The 23,989-nt window shown below is 42.8% G+C and overlaps 1 protein-coding gene across 1 annotated transcript in view; it reads right to left on the bottom strand.

Annotated features, from left to right (window-relative positions):
• Positions 1 to 23,466, bottom strand: part of CCDC180 (coiled-coil domain containing 180) — a gene marked incomplete at its 5' end in the record, with an annotated part of 90,909 nt that extends 67,443 nt beyond the window's left edge. The window contains 6 exons of the mRNA XM_082262829.1: positions 1,221 to 1,331; positions 2,821 to 2,949; positions 3,036 to 3,145; positions 6,050 to 6,138; positions 9,875 to 10,062; positions 23,398 to 23,466. Of these exons, the coding sequence (XP_082118955.1) occupies positions 1,221 to 1,331; positions 2,821 to 2,949; positions 3,036 to 3,145; positions 6,050 to 6,138; positions 9,875 to 10,062; positions 23,398 to 23,466 (696 nt within the window). The remainder of the gene's footprint in view (positions 1 to 1,220; positions 1,332 to 2,820; positions 2,950 to 3,035; positions 3,146 to 6,049; positions 6,139 to 9,874; positions 10,063 to 23,397) is intronic.
• Positions 23,467 to 23,989: the final 523 nt, after the last annotated feature.

Genomic DNA, 23,989 nt, shown 5'->3' with positions numbered 1-23,989 from the left:
ACGCCACACCCACTACTCCTTAACTCTCTATAGATAACCTATGTGTTAACATCTGCACTTAAAAAATAAACAACAGCAAACTTAGGGAAGAAAACCCCTAATATTGACCAATACTGAAATGTTAACATAAAGCTATGTTAACAGTCTTGCTGGAGTGAATAACTACAGAAAGTAAATCTTTCATAGTGAAAATGACTAAAAGACCTATGATGTTGGTCACATGATCTCTGTTGAAAGGAGGATCAGCCAGTCTTAATTTTGTTCAGCAACTTCTAAAGAGATCACATCCTTTACCGCTGTTCTCAAACAGTTGTTACATTTCATCAAAGTGGAACCTCTTAAAGTGATTGTAGAGTTTACATTTTATTTTTTTAAATACCAAACCTGCTCTGTGCAATGTAATTGCACAGAGCAGCCCAGATCCTCCTCTTCTGTCCTCTGGCAGTGCTCCTGGCTTCAATTTTTCTTGGTGTGTCACCATAGGAAGCCGATTTTTATTGTGGAACACCTTTGGGCTCAATCCAGTCCTGCAGTCTGTGTCAATAGACACTTTTAGTTTGGCTCGGCCCCTACCCCCGCTGTTTCATCACAGGATTTGACTGACAGCAGCAGGAGCCATTGGCTCCCGCTGCCTCAGCAAAGCCTGTAAGAGCAGGGAGAGCTGCTATAGATGACACAATGCTGGATCGACTGAGGACTCAAGTAAGGAAGGGGGGGGGGGGTTAGAGAGAGAGACTTCGATCTGAACATTTTTACCTTAAAGCAGAGTGGAAATTATGTTTATCTGATTCCTCCCCCCCCCCCTTCAGTGCCACATTTGGTACTTTTCGGGGGGGGGGGGGGGAGCAGGAACCTGTTTTTGACAGAATGCCTGTCCCCACTTCCGTCAGACCCTGCTACGGCGATGTGCGTCAGCAGTTCCGCCCCCCTCCTCACCCCTCCTCCTTCCCCTGCTGCCGTGCCAGTAAGAGTGCAGCACGCTTCTACCCTTACCGGCAATGATGGCAGCACCCGACAGCCGATAGAAACATCGGCTGGGGTGTCGACATTGCTATATTCCAGGACAGGTAAATGTCCTAATATTAAAAGTCAGCAGCTACAGTGTGTGTAGCTGCTGACTTTTAGTTTTTAGAGGGGGCGGAACCCCTCTTTAATGCAGGGAATGCATTAAGGTAAAAATATTTGGAATCATTTTAAATAGGTCAGAAGTATGTACTTACGCGATCTGCACGTTTCTCTTCTAGATGAAACAAAGTGTTCTCTGTGCGTCTGATCCACTCCTTCCTGTAGGAGGATTCCTCGACTACATGATCCCTAAGTTCATTTAAAAACTGAAAGGTAATAAAAAGTCAGTATAAAAAAGCAAGAAACCCACCAGCATGGCAAAATTTGCATTTTCTGAATCATTTCTGGCATATTTTTGAATGCTAAATATAAAGATTAGATGCCCCAAACATTTACCCTGTGTATATGTTCCTCGTGTATTTGCAACCTCAGACTGCTGCTATTATGTACTAGGCTTGAAACAAGGCTGAGGTTTCCTGCATTCCTTTCCTGAAATGTCCTGCATTTCCTGCGTTGATTAGACTTTTCAACAGCAGTGGTGGTATACATACTTTAGATGTGGGAAGTATCCATTACTGTATATTTAAAAGGTAAGTGATGGTGGTGGAATATCTTATATACCCGGGACCTTGCCTGTTAAATCCATTGAATGAAGGTCTAGTAGCGGCAGGCGAGTCACCATTTCCCTTCTCTCACTGTCTGTGGAAATCCTCTGAAGCATTTCAGAAGCACAGTAAAGTTTAAATTCTTATTCCATTAACTTTGTATTTTTAGTTTGGATTTTGATTTTAGACATTTTATGTGTGTTTATTTTGGGTGGAGCCATCTTTTTTGCTTACTGCAAGTATAGAAAAATTCCTGTTTATCTTGCTTGAATTATAGTGTCCTTGTAACTTCCTTGCAATGAACTGATATATCAAGCAATCTTGTATTCAGTCTGACCAGACTATCGAGGTTGAGCAGCCCTCCCCACCTCCCACACACACCTGTACTCAATCAGTGTCCACCATCAAGTGGATATAGGAGGAGTCCCCTGTAGTGCATTTGCACATCTCTCCCAGCAAGGAGTATTATCTCCAAGGGTTAGAAAGGCTGGATTCATCTCTTTTTTCATGGATAGTGTAGGACCCACTGATAATGGGGTACTTTGATGCAGTAGTGGGCTTGAGCACGATATGGCCATATGGTGGGACCAAACCCCCATTTTTATTTATGGACTCTCTTCAGATATGGTAGTAATTTCTTTTGCATTTGTGCGCTATTCTTTTTTAATAAGCAATCTTATCCGTTCTCCTATGTTCTGAGAAGTACAGAAGAGCACCTATCTATGTAATGGACATGAGGAGAGATTGAGGGCTTTGTAGTCAAAATCGGAGAAGGCGCCTAGGGTGATCACCCCAGGACAGGAAGTGTGTTACTAACAGGATCACCAGATTAAGTTATTAGGGTTATAGCGAAGGCAAAAAGGGGGTGTGTCCTTGAAAGCTTTGCCAGTGTCCAATCACCTGAAGGTACGAGCCTATATTCCAGGGCCTATGTATACTTTACCTTTGTGTCTTGTATTGTATGGTTGAGATAAGAAGAAGAATGTAGCCAACACATCTAAGGACTGGTAAACTGTAATTTATAACATTTTTGTTTCTTGGTTTAGATATGTTGAAAAGATGAAACCTAATTGGTCATCAGTTTCAGTTTTGCAGAGTGATTGGTTGGTAAGAACAATGCCTCTGCTGTAAAGGTGAAGGACATATTTACCACCATTGTGAGGGACCTGTTGTCTTTCCTTTCTTCACATTGCTGGAATAACAAGTCAATCTTTCTATCGGACTCCAATAAATATCTTTGGAGAGTCCTTCCAGCCTCCAGAACTAAGGCCTCCATTTCCTAAAAAAAAAAAAGGGAAATTTAACTATGAAGTGCAAATTAAACACATCAGAGAGCTCCTCCAGAATCCTTTATTACTTCACCACCTTGCTGATGTCAGATAATTCTCTATGCAGATCAGAAATCGCCTTCTCATGCCGTTCTTGTCTGTTTGTGGTGATTCGCTGCAAGATGTTACTGTCTCTTTTTTCAGAAACTGCAAGGGGAGGAAAATTATACTCAAAATTAAAAGGGACACTATTATCCAAATAATATAACTGAGGAAGCACTATGAGCGCAGCACAATAAAAAAACTTTTATGGTACCAGATGAAATCATATAACAATATTCTATTATGTGTTATATTGAAAACATGAAGAATACGGATGCCATTCAAAAGATAGGAGTGTAGCTACTTCAACATCTACCCATCAAATATACTGGACAGTCAATAGATCACAATCATTATAGATAAAAAAAAAAATATCTGCGCCAGGGGATGATAATTAAAATAAAAACGTACAAAATTATACAGAAGCAGCACTCAGGGATTGTCCAAATACAAAACAACATAAGAGTGTATATACATGAAACCTGTTGTGCTTCCCCCTTAATAATAAATGACCCAGCAAAAAAGCAATAGATAACCAAAATATACCATAACTCAATACATATTATCCCAATAAATATATATGGGTGAATAAATTAGTGAATAAAAATGCATAAAATAATGTCCTACAATCAGAAACAAATATATGTATTAGTAGAAATGAAAAAAACTACACAATAGAAACAAAGCCCATCCACAGCCTTCCAATTCGCACTTCTTCATTTGTGGATGGACTTTGTGGAGTGTTTTCCTTTCATTTTAATATATTTGTGATTGTGGGTAGCATGCTTGATTGCTAGGAAAGACAGCTTCTGCTGCTTGGCATCCAAGGTTGTTAGGATGCATGTGGCTCTTGCCTCCTAGATTCCTAGGTTTTTGGGACACAGGCGCCTCTTTCTGCCTAGTGTCATTCATTTTCAGGATGCAGACAGCTAATGCCCTCTAGTATCTAAAGGCCCGTACACACGTACCGATCGTCGGCATACAAACGTCGGTGGACGAAGGATCTGCCGATTGTACGTGTGTTAGTATGGTGCCTCCGACAGATGTCTGCGCACAATCCGCGGACAAAAGTCTTTCGTGCAAACATGAAAATATTTGTATGCCGACACCAGAACGGACGATTGTTCGCCTGTCAGTACACAATTCGGCCGACAGACCGCAGATTTGCAAGACTGGGCATGCTCAGAAAATAGAAAACACAGGGAAAGTTAACCATTACATGACATCACTTCTGCAGTCGGCGGACAAAATTCTTGTGCTGTCCTTGTGCTGTCTTTGCACTTTTCAGCAGACACCGACATCCCGGGGAGAAAAGAGGAACATTTGTAAGCCGACCATCGGTACGTGTGTACGGGGCTTTAGGCTGCTAGGATGCAGAAGACTCATGCTGTCTAATGTCCTAAGTTGCTAGGGTAAAGGCAACTCTTGTTGCCTGTTGTCCTCCAGGTGGCTCCTGCCGCTAGTGTCCTAGGTTACTAGGATGCAGGCATCTCTTGCCACATAAGTTCATTCATTTGTAGTATTCAGGTGGCTCATGCCTCCTGTATTTCTAGATTGCTAGGATGCAGGCAGCTACTACCGCCTAGCAGGGGCTGACTGGCAACTTTCGGCCCAGGGGGAAAGTACAAACCAGAGGCCCATGGTGCAGCGATTCGGCCCTCCTCCCACTCTCCCTCTTCCCTACCCCTCCTGACCCCCATTCCATGCTGAAGCTCCACTCCAGGTACTCTCTACTTACTGGCAGAACTCGGGGCTGGCCGGGAGAGGAGGGTCTACAATTGGGCATGGAACCGGCTTCTGCTCAGACACAGTTTACACCCTCCTTGCTGGGGGGGGAGCCTGCACTCTGTCCTTGTCTTTATCCCGCACTCAGTAGGTCAACAGTGGGGAATTTTTACTTCTCTTCACCAGGAATTCTTTAGGCATGTCTGTGGCAGAAGCGGTGCAGCCTTTTTACGGGGCATCAGAGCAACCCGGGGGGCAATTGCCCTCCTGCCCCCTGGCCCGGTCCTCCCCTGCCGCCTAGCAACTTTGGTTGCTAGGACACAGGCAGCCCTTTATATATTTTTTAGGATTAAACCTTTCTAATGCTTTTAGATTTCTTGGTGCTACTTCAACTGGTTATTTCAGGCCTACAGCCACTTGAAAAAAAAGTTAGGTGTCGCAGCTCAAACTACCTAAAAAAGCCTTATTTTCAAGTTGAAATGAATGGGTTGCTACCGTATTTAAGGCAAGCTAAACATAAAAGGTAAAAAAATCAATTACACATCCAGAATATTAAACTGTGAATATGTAATGCCAGAATATGATGTCGGTAAAGCTGTCCATTAGAATCATATTTTTCCGATATTTATTTTAAAGGCATCTTCAAGGCATGTCATTTAAAAGAGTAGTGTTTTTCATGTTGCCCTTGAAGCCGCATGAAAAGAACCCTATTTTTGCAATATTCAGGATGTGTAAGGACCCTGCTGATGGATATCTAATAGGCAGTGTCCACATCACCAGGCACTGACATGGACATCCAGAGAAGTATCTTCCCACTCTGAAGTCCAGAAAAGAGAAGACTTGGGACCCAGCGTATCATGTGACCATGCTAGAAGGCATCGTTCTAAGGTAAGTATAATATAATGTGCGATGCGAGCCCTAGAGGCTCGTAGGCGAGCGACGTACCGGTACTTTGCTTTGCCCAGCAGGGGCTGACCGCCGCAGTATATAGTCGCGCGGCGGTCGGCAAGTGGTTAACTGATACATCTGGAAGAGAACTTGTTTTTTTGAAAAACAACAGATTTACTGGCCAGATCACCAGGTGAAAAAAAGAAAAGAAAGCCCTAAAAAAGAAAATGAATGCAGCCATCACGTCTAAGAATTGTAAGCTATAATATTATAAGTATTTGCTTTAGGATTTTATACCGCTTTAAATTGACAGTAAAGTTAAAAAATCATCTTTCATCATTTTTAAGCAACAGTATAAGAACCTGAATTTATTTTGTAAAAAAGGAAAACAATTACCAATAATGTCACAAAGACCTCTCACTTCTCTTGCTGCAATCACATCTTCGCTTTCATGTACCTTCTTTAAAGCTGATGCTGTTTTCTCCCTGAAGAAATTAGCAGATTTTTCAGTTTTTGAAAAGATCAAAGAAAATACGGTAATTCCTAGAACTGGTGAAAACTATAGTCTTTATAAATACTGTATAAAGTACATACACATACTGTAAATAACTAAGACCATAGCAGTCTTTTGCTAATCGTAAAATGGGCAAGCTCTGTTCTCCAGATCTACAACTCTCTGCATGTAATAAGAAAAAAAGAAGTGTGTACTATCCAGCTACCAGCCAGTGGCACCCAGGTCTTGCAATTGACTGCTCAGGACCAACCTCAAGATTACCCAGAGAACGTGCAGGTCAACACCACCTCTGAAGTCATAGTGATTTTACTCTTGCTTCTCTCAATAGTGACCACTCTGCCACCCAGGTTGCCAACGTTTCCATTCACCTTGATGCATATATGGAAGAACTGCTCAAAGTTAGCAGCATGCACGATGCCATCTTCCACAGGGTGTGCGCAGTGCAAGGTGAACTTTAGGAGCTGCTTCTTTTTCTTGCTGCCCTTCCTCGCTGACTTTTTCTGGGGAATCATGTGACCTCGGATGGATGAAAGGGGGGGGGGATTTTTTTGCCACGCCATGAGTATTTGCAAAGGCTGGCTCTTTGGGGGAGATGAGCAAATATCAAAATGCATTATTGGGTGGATGCCGGTCTAGAGGAATGGGCAAAACTAAGAAGGCTGTATTTGTACGTGCTCCAAACACCTTACTCCTGCGCTCAGAACCTGGGCTCCCCGACCACTCTTTCCATGGAACTCATATTTGGCATCTCAAATGGCTAGGGCCGTGCTGCCCTATTGGACGGGGGTAGTATAACAAGTACTGAAAATAAAGAACAAAGAAAGGGTGCACCAGCCTAGTGCATTATCCTCAAAGTAGGCTTTATTAATAAAACATAAAAATGGCTACTCACAAACAATGGTGTAAAACCAGCATATCAAATCCAAATATCAGTAGTCCATGTCAATATCCACTGTCCTTAACGGATGACGGCTGACGCGTTTCGAGGATTTGCCTCTTTCTGGTGGCTCTGAGCAAGAGGCGAAGCCTCGAAACGCGTCAGCCGTCATCCGTTAAGGACAGTGGATATTCACATGGACTACTCCTGATATTTGGATTTGAAATGCTGGTTTTACACCATTGTTTGTGAGTAGCCATTTTTATGTTTTTTTTTTTAATAAAGCCTACATTGAGGATAATGCGCTAGGCTGGTGTGCCCTTTCTTTGTCCTTTATTTTCTGTATTTGTATGTACAGTGCCTTTATTCACACCCCTTGAAATTTTCCACATTTTTTCATGTTACAATCAAAAACTTAAATGTATTTTATTGGGATTTTATGTGATAGACAAATTGGCACATAAATGTGAAGTGGAAGGTAAATGATAAATGGTTTTCACATTTTTTTTACCAATAAATATGTGAAAAGTGTGGCGTGCATTTGTATTCAGCCCCCCTGAGCCAATACTTTGTAGAACTACCCTTTGCTGCAATTACAGCTGCAAGTCTTTTTAGGGATGTCTCTCTCAGCTTTGCACATCTAGAGAGTGACATTTTTGCCCATTCTTCTTTGCAAAATAACTCAAGCTCTGTCAGATTGGACGGAGAGCGTCTGCCAACAGCAATTTTCAAGCCTTGCCACAGATTCTCAATTGGATTTAGGTCTGGACTTTGCGCCATTCTAACATATGAATATGCTTTGATCTAAAATGTTCCATCGTAGCTCTGGCTGTATGTTTACGGTCGTTGTTCTGCTGGAAGGTAAACCTCTGCCCCAGTCTCAAGTCTTTTGCAGACTAACAGGTTTTCTCCTAAGATTGCTCTGTATTTGGCTCCGTCTACCTTCCCTTCAACTCAGACCAGCTTCCCTGTCCCTCCTGAAAAAAAGCATCCCCACAACATGATGCTACCACCACCATGTTTCACTGTGGAAATGGTGTGTTCAGGGTGATGTACAGTGTTAGTTTTCCGCCACACATAGCGTTTTACTTTTAGGCCAAAAAGTTAAATTTTGGTCTCATCTGTGCTGTGTCGCCCACATGACTTCTCACAAACTGCAAACTCGACTTCTTATGGCTTCAACATAGCTTTTCAACAATGGCTTTTTTCTTGCCACTCTTCCATAAAGGCCAGATTTGTGGAGTGCACGACTAATAGTTGTCCTGTGGACAGATTCTCCCACCTGAGCTGTGGATCTCTGCAGCTCCTCCAGAGTTACCAGGGGCCTCTTGGCTGCTTCTCTGATTAATGCTCTCCTTGCCCGGCCTGTCAGTTTAGGTGGACAGCCATGTCTTGGTAAGTATGCAGTTGTGCCATACGCTTTCCATTTTTGAACAATGGATTGAACAGTGCTCTGTGAGATGTTCAAATATTGGGATATTTGTTTTTAACCTAACCCTGCTTTAAACTTCTTTGCAACTTTATCACTGGCCTGTCTGGTGTGTTCCTTGGGTTCACTAGGGTTTTCTAATAAACCTCTGAGGGCTTCACAGAACAGCTGTATTTATATTGAGATTAAATTACACACAGGTGGACTCTATTTACTAATTAGGTGACTTCTGAAGGCAATTGGTTCCACTATATTTTAGTCAAGGGGGAGTAAAGGGGGCTGAATACAAATGCATGCCACACTTTTCATACATCTGTAAAAAAAAAAAAAAAATATTTATCATGTTCCTTCCACTTTACAATTATGTGCCACTTTGTGTCGGTCTATCACAAAAAAAACAATAAAACACATTAACATTTTTGGTTGGAACATGACAAATTGTGGAAAATTTTAAGGGATATGAATACTTCTTCAAGGCACTGTATGCTGCCCTAGGTAATGTTCCCATTATGCTGTGTGATTGAAAGAACTGAAATCCAATTCATGAAATGAGAAGGCCAGGGACAGTAAGGCTTATGCCTCGTACACACGCATCGATAGTTGGCCGACCGATCGGCCGTCTTTTGTCCAGTGTTGTTGTGTTGGTTGAAATGTGCTCTAGACTGCACACGAATTTTCTCGGCCAACAAAAATCAACTTCAGAAGTGATGTCATGTGCTGGTTTACTTTCCGTGTGTTTTTTCTTCTCTGAGCATGCCCAGTCTTGCTCATCAGATTTTTGTCTGCCGAAATCTATACTGACTGGCGGAAAATCGGCCCTTCTGTTGACAGCCAACAAAAATTTTATAGCCTGCACACCAGATTTTGTTCGGCCGAAAAGTCGGAATCGATTGGCGAAAGCATCATACTAACAAGCCGAAAATCGGCCGATCGGACGTTGGCCGAAAATTCACGGCCAACTATCGATGCGCGTGTACGAGGCATAAGGAGGAAAGAACTAGGTGATGCTGGATGTCCTTTAGCCAGGAACAGAGGTGGGCTCAATCTGACTTGCTACAGCTTTTAGTACACACTGTGAGAATCTGGCACCTATCCACATTGGAGCATACACGATACTGCACTGGCACAATGCAGTATGTTTGTGCAGACACTCATCAGACAAATTATGTCACATGAGAACGTATACCTACCCTATGCAAATACTAACTTTCACAAAGTCAGTATTTCCATAGGAATTTTGGGGCAGCCCCTGACCAGTGATGACCCGTGAAAAGGATAGGCAATGAGGAGAACATTTCCTTACATAACATCTTTGTACAGTCGCCATGCATTGAGGTTCATTCAACACCTAGGAGCCTGGTGTGACCTGGCTTAACAAAAAACGTCCCCCTTTATGCTCACCTGTACACAACTGGGTTTTCAGTGTAGGAATCGTATGGCATACTGTCCACCCATTGGCGCTGGCGAAGGGACAGCAACCCAGCTGATTGTGTCTCGTCTCGCACCAGAGGAATCTTTGCACTGTCCAAGCTAACTCCATACTGTGCCACCCGAGCCCGTGCCTCACCAAGAGACCGCACCAGCTGGACCTTAAACAGGATAGGAGAACAATTAAGGAGTACATACTGAATTGCAAGTATGAAATGTTTAGTTAATAAATCTATAGTTTTCTAGACAAACATATGAATATAATCATATCATAAATAGGAAAGCTGCAGTCTGGGGTTAGGTGGAGGGAATACGGTGTAACACACCTTGAGCAAAATTTTCATAATGGGTTGGGTTGCTCCTGACATTCCCGGACCTTTAGGCCAGGTATAATTTGCCATCCTCTATGCACTTCCAATATATGCAGCTGCAACATGCGGTCAAAGCACAAAGTAAATCACCACAATGGCACTTATCCCCGACCCCGATCTTCGGTCTCATACGGGATGCTAAATCATCTAAAGGTTTTATATCACAAAGCTTTACAACTATTTAAGGTAGCACCCCTTGAGAGTGATGGAGAGATGGATGTAGGCCAAATGGATAATGATCTTTGGGAGGAGGTCTTCCAGATTGACCCAACTTTACATAATATTGAGGGTACATTACACTCCCCATAGACTGCACTTGATGGGTCTTCAAGTTGATCCTGCCTGCACGAGATGTAGGAGGGATCACGGGGATCTAATCCACCTGTGGAGACACCCAAAGTTGCATCTCTACTGGGCGGGAGTGGTGCAGACAATTAACCGTGTTCCGTGTGTCTCTTCTGGTAGACCCTAGGGTGTCATTACTGGGTGTACTGGGAGAGTATGACTGAAAAGTGTACACGAGAGAGGTCATACATAGAGTCCTGTTTCAGGCACGGAAACTGATTATGATACACTGGGAGTTGGAAGACCCTCCTACAGTAGGAGAATGGATCAAAACCATGGGCAGTGTATTGAGATTGGAGAAGGGGGTCATATATCAGCACAGGGGTAATACGTCTAAATATGAAAAAATTTGGGCACGATGGCTGGATGTCCCGGTGGATCTAACAGTGGATAGGCTGGTTAGGCTTAATGCTTAAATGCAATTGACGGTTTCAATATGTATAGTGGCAATACATTTAAAATTTGCGCATGTTGATCCCGGAAACGACTATTGAATGTTGACATCCTTTCATTGTTGTGGGAAAAGATATTGTTGTATGGTATATTTCTGACATACTTTGCATTGGCATGTATAGATGGCAATGTAACGTTGCTAAATCTTTAATAAACATTTTTGTTTGGCTAAAAAAAATAATCATATCACAAAACGGTCAGCAGAGCCAGAGATTCATGCGACTAAATTGTATGCAAATCCTGCCATTTCTTGTAAAAGTCTAATTTGCCTTCCTCCTGAACCTGACCAATGTCTTCTTCACACTTGTGTAGAGACTTACATCTTTCTGCACTCGTAAAAGGCAGGTCTCTGCAAGGGCACACAGAAAACAATCATTTTTTTTTATGTGCCCTGTTCACACAATGGAGCCCCTGTGTGCCGAGCAGCGCTTTATGGAAAAATGCATACTGTATGCATTATTCCAGAACAGTCCAGAGCTCACCTGAGGGCTCTGTGTACTGTTCGCTTCCACACACCACAGCAGAGTGGTGCATGCAAATGAATGAAATGTAATTTTTACATTTCAATAAAGTTTCATGGAAAAAAAAAAAGTATGCTTAAACACCTATTGCACTTACCTGGCTTATGGCTTATTGAACTTGATTGACTTGTGTTTTGTAACCTATGTATGAAGTACCTACTGTGATGCCTGGGTAATATATATTGTGACAGACTGACGCTGTGGGGGAGATTTACGAAAGTTGGTGTGCACAGAATCTGGTGCAGCTGTGCATAGTAACCAATCAGTTTCTAGTTTTTTTTTCCAAAGCTTTAGGCCCCTTTCACACGGGCACCTCTGTGAAGCGTGATCGGCGTTCTCAGCAAGGGATCTCGTTGCTGAACCCCATTGAGCAGGCAGATGACAGATCCGTGTCCGCTCCGTTATGCAGAGCAGACACAGACACAGCCTGCTCCCCTCTATGGTGCAATCAGATGAAAACAGGCCACCTGTCCATTTCCATTCGATGCCATTCGATCTGCCAGATCCCATCCGTCTGTTTTTGGTGGACGGGATCAGATCGGATGGCGGCAGGTGTAAGCGGACGTGTGTCCGTTGACATCTGCAGCTCAAGAGAAGAGACTGGAGGATCCGTTCCGGTTCGCCTGGAAAACTGACAGACAAACCTGATCGGATCGCCCATGTGAAAGGGATCTAAAGTGTTACTAAATCCAGGAGCCTGCATTCACTATATCTGGTCTCCCACAGTACACAGAACATGGAAATATTTTAGTAAATATAAACTGCTAAATACCTTTTCTCCTAAGCAGAATATCAGAATATAGCAGTCTTGTGACTCATATCAGTGTCTTCCCGAGCACTGGTTAAAGCTTGTAGGAGGAGTTTTCATTCTCCTTTCTGTCTGGACAGTGCTGATTGGCCCTGTGCTGATCAAATGCACCCCCCCCCCCCCCCCAAAAAAAAAGAAAAAAAAATACTGAGCATGTGCATAGTGCCCCCAATGCTCTGAAGATGGATTGGGGACAGTAAACGGAGAGGAGGATCAGAGAAGACAGAATCAAACAGCTTTTTTTACACGCAGGATTAACCCCTTAGGTTCCACAGTGAGTATAACAAGCATGAGAAAAAAGCTGAAAATGAAAACCACCAAACAGCAATGGAAGCGCTGTCAAATTAAAAGAAAAACTTAACTAAATACACTTATAATTTTAAAGTCCATAAATAGTCCATAAGTATACCGTGTTTCCCCCGAAAATAAGACCGGGTCTTATATTAATTTTGGCAATAAAAGGCACAGTAGGGCTTATTTTTGGGGTAGGTCTTATCATGTAATGTGTTGTCTTTTCTCCCCCTCTCCCTCCCTACCTGCCGGAATCCCCTGTGTGAACCGAGTAAAAGTGTAAAATCCTAGAATCCACTCTAATATTAGTATTATATCATGTCCAATGTGTGTGTTCCTGTATAATAATTGTGCCAAATACCTTTGTTACAGAGCAGCTCGACGCTTCCTTGACCTGCAGGAGCTCTCTTCTATGCTCTGAGCAGTGCAGAGGGGAGGGGCTGAGATCCCCCGCTGACAGCTGGGAAAAGAGGAGGAGAGCAGCGGGAGATCAGCTGAGATCAGCTGAGTGCCGAGCGGCTCTGTACCAAAGGTATTTGACACAATTATATTACAGTAACACACACATTGGACATTATAAAAAACAGAAATAGACTGGATTCTAGGATTTTACAAACACTTTAAACTAGGACTTATTTTCAGGGTAGGGCTTATATTGCAGCCCTCCCTGAAAATCACAGTAGGTCTTATTTTTGGAGAAACACGGTAGATGTAAGACCACAATGTGATAGGTGAAGATGATGAAATCAATCTGTTGTTAAAAATGAAGCTGATCCAGTCAGTGCCTTCACCACACCTCATGTAATCCCCTCCCCTTTGAATAGAGAACTCACCAGATCTCTGACATATAAGCCCCTTGATTCTGTTCTGGCACAATAAATAACGTCCAAAAAACCAAACGCAAGGAATCCACCTTACATCCGCCTAGGTAGCTCACCCACCAGTCCATCCCTAAACCAGTGCTCAAGCAATAAAAAATGAGATACATGGCATAATATAGTTTACAACTTTATTCCCTTAATCCCCTATTGAATTGCATTCACACAAGTAAAAAGTAATACAAGCCTTAAAACAATCAGTGATGATATGTGCGTAGTCAAAGTATCTCACCGCTACTTGCTCAACATACTGCAAGCCAGGTAATTCCTGGGTTACTCCGAGTCTGCCGTCACTCACTACAGAGACCACCTGATCATGCCTCGGACGTGTTTCGTCATTACGTCTTCTTCACCAGGCGTGGTCACTGCTTTACTGCATATACAGACTGATTTTACTGTTGTGGATTTAATAACCCACAACACTAACAAGCTGAAGTTAAAAGCTGATTGCTTACTATGTACCGCTGCACCAGATTCAGAGTGTGCCAGTTTTAGTAAATCTCCCTCTCTGTCTTTGTGGGGTTGATTTACTAAAGACAAATAGACTGTTTACTTTGCAATGTTCTTTTTGCCAGATCATAATGAATAAGGGTAAAGTTCTAGGGATGTCCATCATCCAAATATGTGCAAGGCAAAATACTGTTTTTCTATTTACCTTGCAAGTGATTAGGTGTTCTTTGCAAAATGAAATTTGACCATATTTACTAAGTTCTGGGGAAACTTCTCTTGCAAAGTGAACAATCTATTTGTTTTAGTAAACCCTTGATAAAGTCACCTCATTTGTGACGCAACGCGTCGGGAGGAGCCAGGTGATGTCACTTACGGTTTTCGGCCGAGACCGGAAGTTCTGCATTTATGAAACTTTACACCATCTGGAGACCCCGCCGGTCTTCCACATACACAGACTGATTTTAAATGTAAGTTGCTTGTTTTTAATAAAAATCTTATCCTGATATACAGCACTATGGAGCCCTACCTTTATTTTTCCATGAGCCACTGTGGAGGTTTTGTTATTGCATAGGAACTTATTCCATGGTGGTTATCATCCCTGCCTTGAGCCAAATCACCATCAATGTGGAGGATTTGTTCCTGTTTGGGATTGATTTGAATGCGATTATTAATCCTCAGTGAGGTGAGCGGCCACTGCACCTTTAGGTGGCTTATTATTTGCTGGTTTTTGGGAATCTTCCTTTTACACGGAAAACACTCTCTCTTTTTTACTTTGATGATCGTAACTTATTTTGTCGGACTTTATAGACACTGATTCAAATATATTTTATATCTCCACATATTTGTGGTTTCTCCACTGGAACCTTTGGTTTGGACTACCTGTTTTTTCACATCGAGTGCACTTTGTGTGTTTTTTTCATTGAAGATTGTGCACATATTAGTACACTGTTTCAGTTAATTCGTTTTATATACATTTACTATGAATTTGTATGTGTAATAAATGTACTGTATTTATTAGTGAAGGTTTTGCACTTATCAGCACACCTTTTTATTTAATTGGATTTTACCACATTCATTATTTATTTGTTTATTCGTATATATTGTATTTGTGATTTTAGTGCTGATTTTTTTTCTATTTCATTGATTTTTATTGTATGTGGTGACACTACGAAAAATTGGCTGCTATTACTTTGTTTTTACAGAGGGATTTGCAATTATTTATTTTGCCTTATTTTGGTGTGCGGATTGGTTTGTCTGTCTTCAACCCCTGTGTAATACAAAAGATACTCACAATAGATCTTAAACTCAAAGAAATATGGAGAATGACCCTATGCGCTTAGGAGTATGGTAAATAAATGAATGCTGCTACCTAAAAGATACAAATTAATAAATGAAATTTGATATATATATGATAAAACACATATGTTACAAGTTTCGAAAGGCTGAGACCCACATATAACATTAAAATCATGTTAAGAGGACACTGTTTTAAATTAGAGGGGCAAAGGTTTAAAAGTAATATGAGGAAGTATTACTTTACTGAGAGAGTAGTGGATACATGGAATAACCTTCCTGCAGAAGTGGTAGCTGCAAATACAGTGAAGGAGTTTAAGCATGCATGGGATAGGCATAAGGCTATCCTTCATACAAGATAGGGCCAGGGACTATTCATAGGATTCAGATATATTGGGCAGACTAGATGGGCCAAATGGTTCTTATCTGCCGACACATTCTATGTTTCTATGAAGTGACCTTGTAATAACAGTCCTCAGCACAAATAGTCCATAAAGTCCATGAACTAAAAATAAACATAAGTTGTAAACATAAGTAGTAGTATCCAAGGAGCAGAAGTGATCGTGATTTTTTAGGGGGGTCGCCCCACTCTCCACCACCACAGTGCCGGGAAAATAGCTGAACTGGACACTCACCGAATGGACATGCCTCACCACTCTCGTGGATCAGGCTACAAGGGCATGGACTCCAGGAAACACTGCTCCACGGACATGTGAAAAGAAATTCTCCACTAGTGTGATACCGTTTGAACACACTCTATTCAACATAATCCCACACAATGCATTCACTTGTTACAAGATGGTTATTTGCATAAATACTCCAACACCCAGCAAGAGAGATAGATACCCTTCGGATGCTTGAATTGGCTCCACGCCAAATAGAAGGTGCCTCCAGATACTCAAATTCCTCCGCTGTGTCAGTAACTATGGACGCCGTAAGGTCATTCCTGACGCGTTTCGACATATCCAACTTCAACTGGGGGCCAGATTCTGATAAGCCCCCCACCCACAGACCCCGACAACCACAGCCCAGGGTTGTCGTAAGGAGGCCCTTGTCTCCATCAACATGGGGACAAGGTGCTTTATGGTGGGGGGGCAGAGCCCCCCCTGCCCCAAAGCACCCGCCCCCCCATGTTGAGGGCATGTGGCTTGGTATGGTTCAGGAGGGGGAGGGGTGCTCGCTCGTTCCCCCCTTTCCTGACCTGCCAGGCTGCATGCTCAGATAAGGGTCTGGTATAGATTTTGGGGGAGGCGGCATGCCATTTTTTTTTTTTTATTTTGGCAGGAGCCGGCAATACATTACAGCCACGAGCAAGTTAAATGACATTTTTCCCTTTCCTTTTTTTCTTTTCATTTGGAAATGTCAGTATTGCTGCAGCAGGCTCCATACATCGCACAGATGCACCACATTACAGGCAGACTATGGGGACCCCCCCAGGAATGATATTTAAAATAATTTTTAATTTTTATTGTTTCACTTTAAGCATCGCTAAAATCACTGTTACTGTAAAAACGATCATTTAAAAAAAAAAATTTGGACTTTTGATTTTTCATGTTCGTGTCCTATAGACTTTAACCGTTTGGCTGCGTGATTCGACGTATTGGTACTTCGGTTCATGTTAGCGGTCCTAGGGGCGAGCCCGCCCCCACTAGGCAGTGGTTGCGTGCCAATTCATGGGGCCGGCAGCCGCGATTGCCGCCAGGCACCCACAAGCGCCCCCATGCTGAGAGAGAAAAACAGTCACCTGTTGTAAACACAGCTGACCGTTCTCTCTGAAATGATCACAGAGCGCCTGTGATCCTCTTATATAGGATCACAGGTCTCTATGTTCATTTCACAAGTTCCTCCCCCCAAAACACTCCCCTAGTCTCACACTTAACCCTTTGATCACCACTGGTTTAACCCCATTCCCTGCCAGTGTCATTATTACAGTAACAGTGAATATCTTTAGCACTGATTACTGTAGTAATGTCACTGGTACCCTCAAAAGTGTCAAAAATGTCAGTTAGGGGTCCGATCTGTCCGTCACAATGTCGCAGTCCCGCAAAAAATCACAGATTGCCGCCATTACTAGTAAAAAAAACAATAAAAACAACATAAAGCTTTCCCGTAGTTAGTAAACGCGATAACTTTTGCGCAAACCAATCAAAATACGCCTATTGCGATTTTTTTTACCAAAAATATGTAGCAGAATACAAATTGGCCTAAAATGTAAAAAAAAAAAAATTTTTTTTAATTTTTTTTTTTAAAATGTCATAGCAGAATGTGAAAAATATTGTTTTTTTTTTTTTTTTCAAAATTGTCACTCTTTTTTTGTTTATAGCGCAAAAAATAAAAATCACACAGGTGATCAAATACCACCAAAAGAAAGCTCTATTTGTGGGAAAAAAAGGACGTCAGTTTTATTTGGGTACAGCGTCGCATGACCGCTCAATTGTCTGTTAAAATAACGCAGTGCCGAATCGCAAAATAGGGCCTGGTCATTAAGGGGGCAAATCCTTCCGGTCTTAAAGTGGTTAAAGGGGCAAATCCTTCTGGTCCAGAAGTGGTTAATAGAGTTTGCATGTTCACTAGAACTTTTTCCCTGTTTGAGATGTTCTGGTGCGAACCGAACGGGGGGGGGTGTTTAGCCCATCACCATTGCACATAATGACATGGTTAAAGCATCATTTGGCAAGCAAGGAGTCTCTGACCAGGTGTTACACTAATTGTCAGGTGGTTGTTGCCCATAAAAAGAACAGGTGTCTTAACCAAACTGATGAGGACAGTGTTCTGTGTTGTGCACAAGAAAACAGCAGTCCTGCAGGAGAGCAATGTGTGTGAAGAAGACACCAGGAGAATGTCTGTTCTGGTCTCAAAGAGGGGTGTTTTGACAAGGCTGTTGCCCAAGAGAAGTGGTGTGTCTCTGCTTTTAATATGGAATGTTCGGCTGGTGTAGACCAAAGATAGCCAAGAGACTGAACAGTTTTTGATGGAATGATGTGATGCTAAAACTGCTACGAGGGAAACCTGCTGTGAAGAACTTTTGCTTGATGAATAAAAGTCATTTTTTTTACTGAGTACTTAAATGTGCTACCCTTGGTGTGAATGAAATCCCACAACTGATGCCCAGAAGCGGGCAAACGTGGAGTTCGCAGATCCTCGCTGAAATGTGAGTTTATGGAAATAACTTTTTGCTATCTGTTTAATGGAGCCATTGATTGCAGCACATTGTGTGCTGTAGGTGTTGTACACCTGCAAGGCTTAAGCCCCGTACACACGTACTGATCGTCGGCCGAACGATCGGCCGTCTTTTGTCCAGGGCTGTCGTGTCTGTTGAAAACTGCAAAAGACTGCCGACTGCCAAAGACAGCTGACTGCAGAAGTGATGTCATGTGATGGTTAACTTTCCTTGTCTTTTTTCTTTTCTGGGCATGCCCAGTCTTGCTAATCTGCTGTCTGTCGGCCGAAATCTGTACTGACTGGAGAACAATCGGCCGTTCTGGTGTTGGCCAACAAAAATTTTAATGCCTGCACGACAGATTCTGTTCGGCCGTAAATGCGCTGTCGGCTGTCGGAAGCATCATACTAACAAGCCTACAATTGGCCGAATATTTACGGCCGACAATCGGTACGTGTGTACGGGGCTTTAGTGTGAAAATTGACAGTTCTCTTTTTCGTTGGAACCATGCAACTGCTGTGGACTTTGTAAGCAGCTTGTGTGCACTACGGTGTATTAAAAAAAAAAAAAAGAGGACATTACAGAAATGAGAAAGTGAATTCTCTGCCTGGAGAGGTTTTACCACCTCGGCCAACCCCACATGGCCGAAACAATCCGCCAGTTTGGGAGCCTGCCATGGACATGTGTGCTGACATTTCACAGCAGTGACATTTAAATTGTGCCTGCTACTGTATTGCCCAGTGGCTGTGTGTCTGGAATGGCAGATCAAAAAGGAAAAGAGGACCCCATAGAGTTTTTGCAACTACAGCAAAGGTAACTAAAACTTTTTTTTTTTTTTTAAAGAGAAACTATCTGTGAGTGCTAACCCTGGTATTAGAGAGACTGCCAGTAAAACTGTCTGCCATTATATGGAAGTGATCCCAGTTGGGGGATCCACTGTGTATCTGGAGAGAAGCTTTCCTCTATGCCAAGGTTTCCCAACCAGAGTTCTGTGGAACCCTAGCGTTCCTCCTGAGGTTTCTAGGGGTTCCTTGGGGTTCCAAGAACAATGGGCAATTTTTGCCTCTCAAATAAGTTTCCAATGACACCATTGTTCCTTTTAGCTATATGTAAGGGAGTAATTATTCCCAATGATGACAAGAGTAATGCCCCGTACACACGTGCAGATTATCTGAAGACTTTTGTCTTCAGATTTACCTTTTCTATGTAGTGCAAGGGCCTGCCGGATTGCATACAAATTGAAAGTGTTTAGGTTTGACCTCATATTATATGGTTTTGGTAAGTCTGCAGACAAAAGTCTGCAGATAATCTGCACGTGTGTACGGGGCATTAGGAGCATTCTTCCCACTGACTGTCACACTAATGTGTCATGAGTTGTAGATTTAAAATTTTTAGCAGGGGTTCCCAGAGACGAGAAATTTATTTCAAGGGTTCCTCTGTGTTGAAAAGGTTGAGAAAGGCTGCTCTATGCACTGCCCTGTACAGTGGGGAGGCAAGGGTTAAATAGGAATCTGAAAATGTGATGTTTATGGGTCCTGTCACACGGGCACTCCGTATGTCCGCAAATCATTCTATTTTTTTGCGGATGATTTACGGACATAATGTAAGTCAATGGCACTGCGGATGTCAGCGGAATACCATCCGCTGACATCCAATTTTCTTCCTTTCAGTTCTGTTCCGTTTTTTGGAACGGAACAGAATCCTATTTTTTCCTCCGTTCAAAAAACGGAAAGGAAGCAAAATCGGATGTCAGCGGTGCCATCCGCAATGCCCATAGACTTAAATTATGTCCGTATATCATCCGCAAATGGATGGGATGATATGCGGACATACGGAGCGGATGACACAATTGTCATCCGCTCCGTGAAAAAAAAAAAAAGTCCCGCAAAAAAACGGAGCGGCCGTGTGAAAGAGGCCTAAGAATGCCAAAGCCTCTGTTTGGATACCTGAGTCGGGAGAGTTCTGATTTTAATTGTGATTGGGGTTACCACTAAAGTAAGTGTGAAATGTCCTATGTAATGTCCAGACTGCTATGACTAAAGAAGTGGAGTACCAAACTGGCAATGTTCCTGGCAAGGTTATAGAGCAGCTCGTTGTTGCAGTGTCAGAGAGGATGTTTGTGGATATGATGCATAGCAACGCTCTGGGAGGGCACTGGGCAATGATGTCCACTAAAGATGGCCCAACCTCCAACTCTGAGGAGTACACATCCGCAAAGGACTCTCTCCACACGCTCAGTAATCTAAAGGATTAAAAAAAAACCTTGAATTCAGGGTTCCCCTTTATAACACGTTAAAAGAAATGTGTAAACTGTTAAATGTTCAGCTATTATAGTGTGTCTCCTCCTCTAATACCAATAGATGGACTGGCACTGCAAAGTACCAATACGTGGAGCAATGTGTTGCACACTGCAGTTAGCAAAGGCTGGCAAGATTGGGACTGTTTTTTACAATGATGTTTATTAATGATGATGACATCAGAGGTCTTGCTGTCCACTACTGGGTGACGCTCAGGTAATCACTCTCTGTCTCTTTTTCTCTTTCTTCCTCTCTTTCATTCTTTTTCTTTCTCTTTTTCTGTCTTTTTTTTTTTTTTCTCTTTTCTTCTCTTTCCTTCCAGCTCAGTCACCAATGGGGTCTGGAAAGCTTCTGATGTATACTTGAGATCGGGAGCTCTCCAATCATGTGACCGCTGTAACAGCCAATCATATCGGTCGCATGACCCGAACACCCACCTCTGCCTCCCAGAATTTAAAAGCTCTTAACAGGCTGGGCGCAGGAGGGGTTTGAATAGGTAATTTATCAAGGAAATACTATATTAATCTAATGTACATAAACCATAGACATCAGGTTCACATTACAGTTTGAGTTTTAAAGCAATTTCCCCTAACTTCCTGTCCTGGTTACAAATGCTGTCACTATAACAGGAAAGGAACCTATCCAGCAGGCAAAACAATAAAAACCTGAAAAAATAGAAACTTGAAAAGCACGGGTAACCCGCACGAAAATCACAGGTAAACTACACTGCACCTGCACTGCGGGCAAACCGTAGCAGGACAGCGTAAAAAAGGCCTTATTCTGGTAACTATTTTCCAGGTGCGACCATTAAGAAAACGAGTTTTTCTTTAACCACTTTACCACCGGAGGATTTTGCTGTCTTCCGTCCAGGCCACTTTTTGCGATTCGGCGCTGTGCGACTTCAACTGACAATTGCGCGGTCGTGCGACGCCGTACCCAAACGAAATTTACGTCCTTTTTTTCCCACAAACAGAGCTTTCTTTTGGTGGTATTTGATCACCTGTGCAATTTTTACTTTTTGCGCTATAAACAAAAAAAGAGCGTTTATTTTGAAAAAATAACAATATTTTTAACATTTTTTTATATGAAATTCCCCCCAAAAAAGATGTAAAAACCAATTTTTTTAAAAATTTTTGGCCAATTTGTTTTATGCTACATATGTTTGGTAAAAAAAATCGCAATAAGCGTATTTTGATTGGTTTGCGCTAAAGTTATTGCGTTTACTAACAAAGGGAAAGATTTCTGTCATTTTTGGTGTTTTTTTTTTTAACGCGTAATGGCGGCGATCTGCGATTTTTTTTTTTTTTTTTTTTGTGGGACTGCGACATTGCGGCGGACAGATCGGACCCTTGACTGACATTTTTGACACTTTTGGGGGTACCAGTGACATTACTGCAGTAATCAGTGCTATATATATGCACTGTTACTGTAAAAATGACACTGGCAGGGAAGGGGTTAATTTTATTGGAGAGGGAGGGGTTAATGTATGCCTGGTGCTTACTGACGTGTAGGGGGGGAGGTGACTGTGTGAGTCATGGACAGATCGGATGTCCAGCTATGCTGAACAGTCCGATCTGTCACTCCCTGTCACTATGGAGATCCGCCCGCTGTGTTTACACACAGCGGGCGGATCTCCAGACTCGATCCCCGACGATCGGGTAAGAGCAGCGGCGATCGCCGCTGCTCCTCCCCTGGCCCGACTCCCGCTGTGACTGAAAACAGCGGGAGCGAGCCTCCGGCGGCGCGCAAGCGCCGCCCAGAAGGGGGAGTGTCCAGTCACGTTAATACTACGTGACTGGACGATAACGAACCACTCTGCCGCAGTAGTATTACTGTGAGCGGTTGCAGAGTGGTTAAAAAGCAGCTACAGTCTCATTAGAAAAGCCTGTCCACTGCCAACATGCTGGAGAGAATGAGCTTTCTCTTTTGTGTGAAAGCAGCAGTCTCTCTGCAAAGGTCCATCATACTCCCCTGCTGAGTCAGACATATATCTCTGCAATCAGCAAAGCTCATACTCCCCGCTTATTGGCAAGCTCTAACTTTCACTCAACAGGGGGCGAGTGGAAAGTCTGGGAGATCGAGGGCCTTTCTCTGCGGCATGCTGGCAGAGCACAGTCTTTTCTATTTGGGCTGTGGCTGCTTTTTAAGGAAAACCAACTATAAGAGTCGGTTCACACTAATCCGACTCAAAGTCGCCCTGACTTCGGGCGACTAATGAAGTTGCCCGTGCAGCGCGACTTCAGCACGGCTTGCAACGACTTCTCATAATAGAAGTCAATGCAAGTCGCTCCGACTTTGCAGAAAAATAGTGCAGGAACCTTTTTCTAAGACTTGAGTCGCTCTGATTAGAACGGTTCCATTGCACAGCATTGGAAGCTACTTGTCAGGCGACCAAGTCGCCTGACAAGTCGGATCAGTGTGAACCGGCAGTAAGACCTTGCACAAATTTGTATGCACCTGGAATATATTTATATGATTTAAACCAACAGTTCAGTTGGAATTTAAAATAGACTCACTTGAATAAATGAGTTGAATTGACAGTTGTAAACGGTCTTGCCTGTCACCTCTCTATTAGCATGACACATAACATTTTCTTCTAACTGAAGACTCTCCAATTTGTTATACCTACCTCTGCATCGAAGATCTGTCTGTAGACCTTACCGCTAGGCACAACATGCACTTCTCCAACAAGAGCCATTTCTCCAGGTATTCGACGCACACCGGAAATTTGTTACCCTACACCATCTGTGAAATCACAAGATATATAAAAAAAAATGAATATAACTGTTAAAAGATTTTGTCCCAATCTTACATTTGCCCGTTGCATGGGCTCTGGGGGTAAATAGATGGTGGAAGACACAGATGCCCTGATCAACCCCATGGCCGCCAGCCTGTCAAACTCTGAGAGGCTGACAGCTGCAGAGGCTGGATGGTGCATCTGGCAGGAGAAATATTTACTTCTGGCCTGATTCAGGAGGTGTGTTACTGGTCAGATCACCTGGTGAAAACGGAGGGGAAAAGGCCTATGACCCCTTTCACACCGGCTTTCCGTTCAGGTTCACATGTCAGTTTTTCAGGCAGACCTGTTCGGAAGCTCCATGTACCTCTATGGAGCAGTGGATGTCAGCGGTGACGTCTCCGCTGACATCCGCTGCTATCCAATCCGATCCTGTCCGTGAAACCCGGACGGATGAAAACCCTATTTTCCATCCGTCTGGAGG

Source organism: Pelophylax lessonae (assembly GCF_965119305.1).
Source record: "Pelophylax lessonae genome assembly, chromosome: 7".
Taxonomy (NCBI): Eukaryota; Metazoa; Chordata; class Amphibia; order Anura; family Ranidae; genus Pelophylax; species Pelophylax lessonae.
This window is presented reverse-complemented; position numbering and strand designations above follow the sequence as displayed.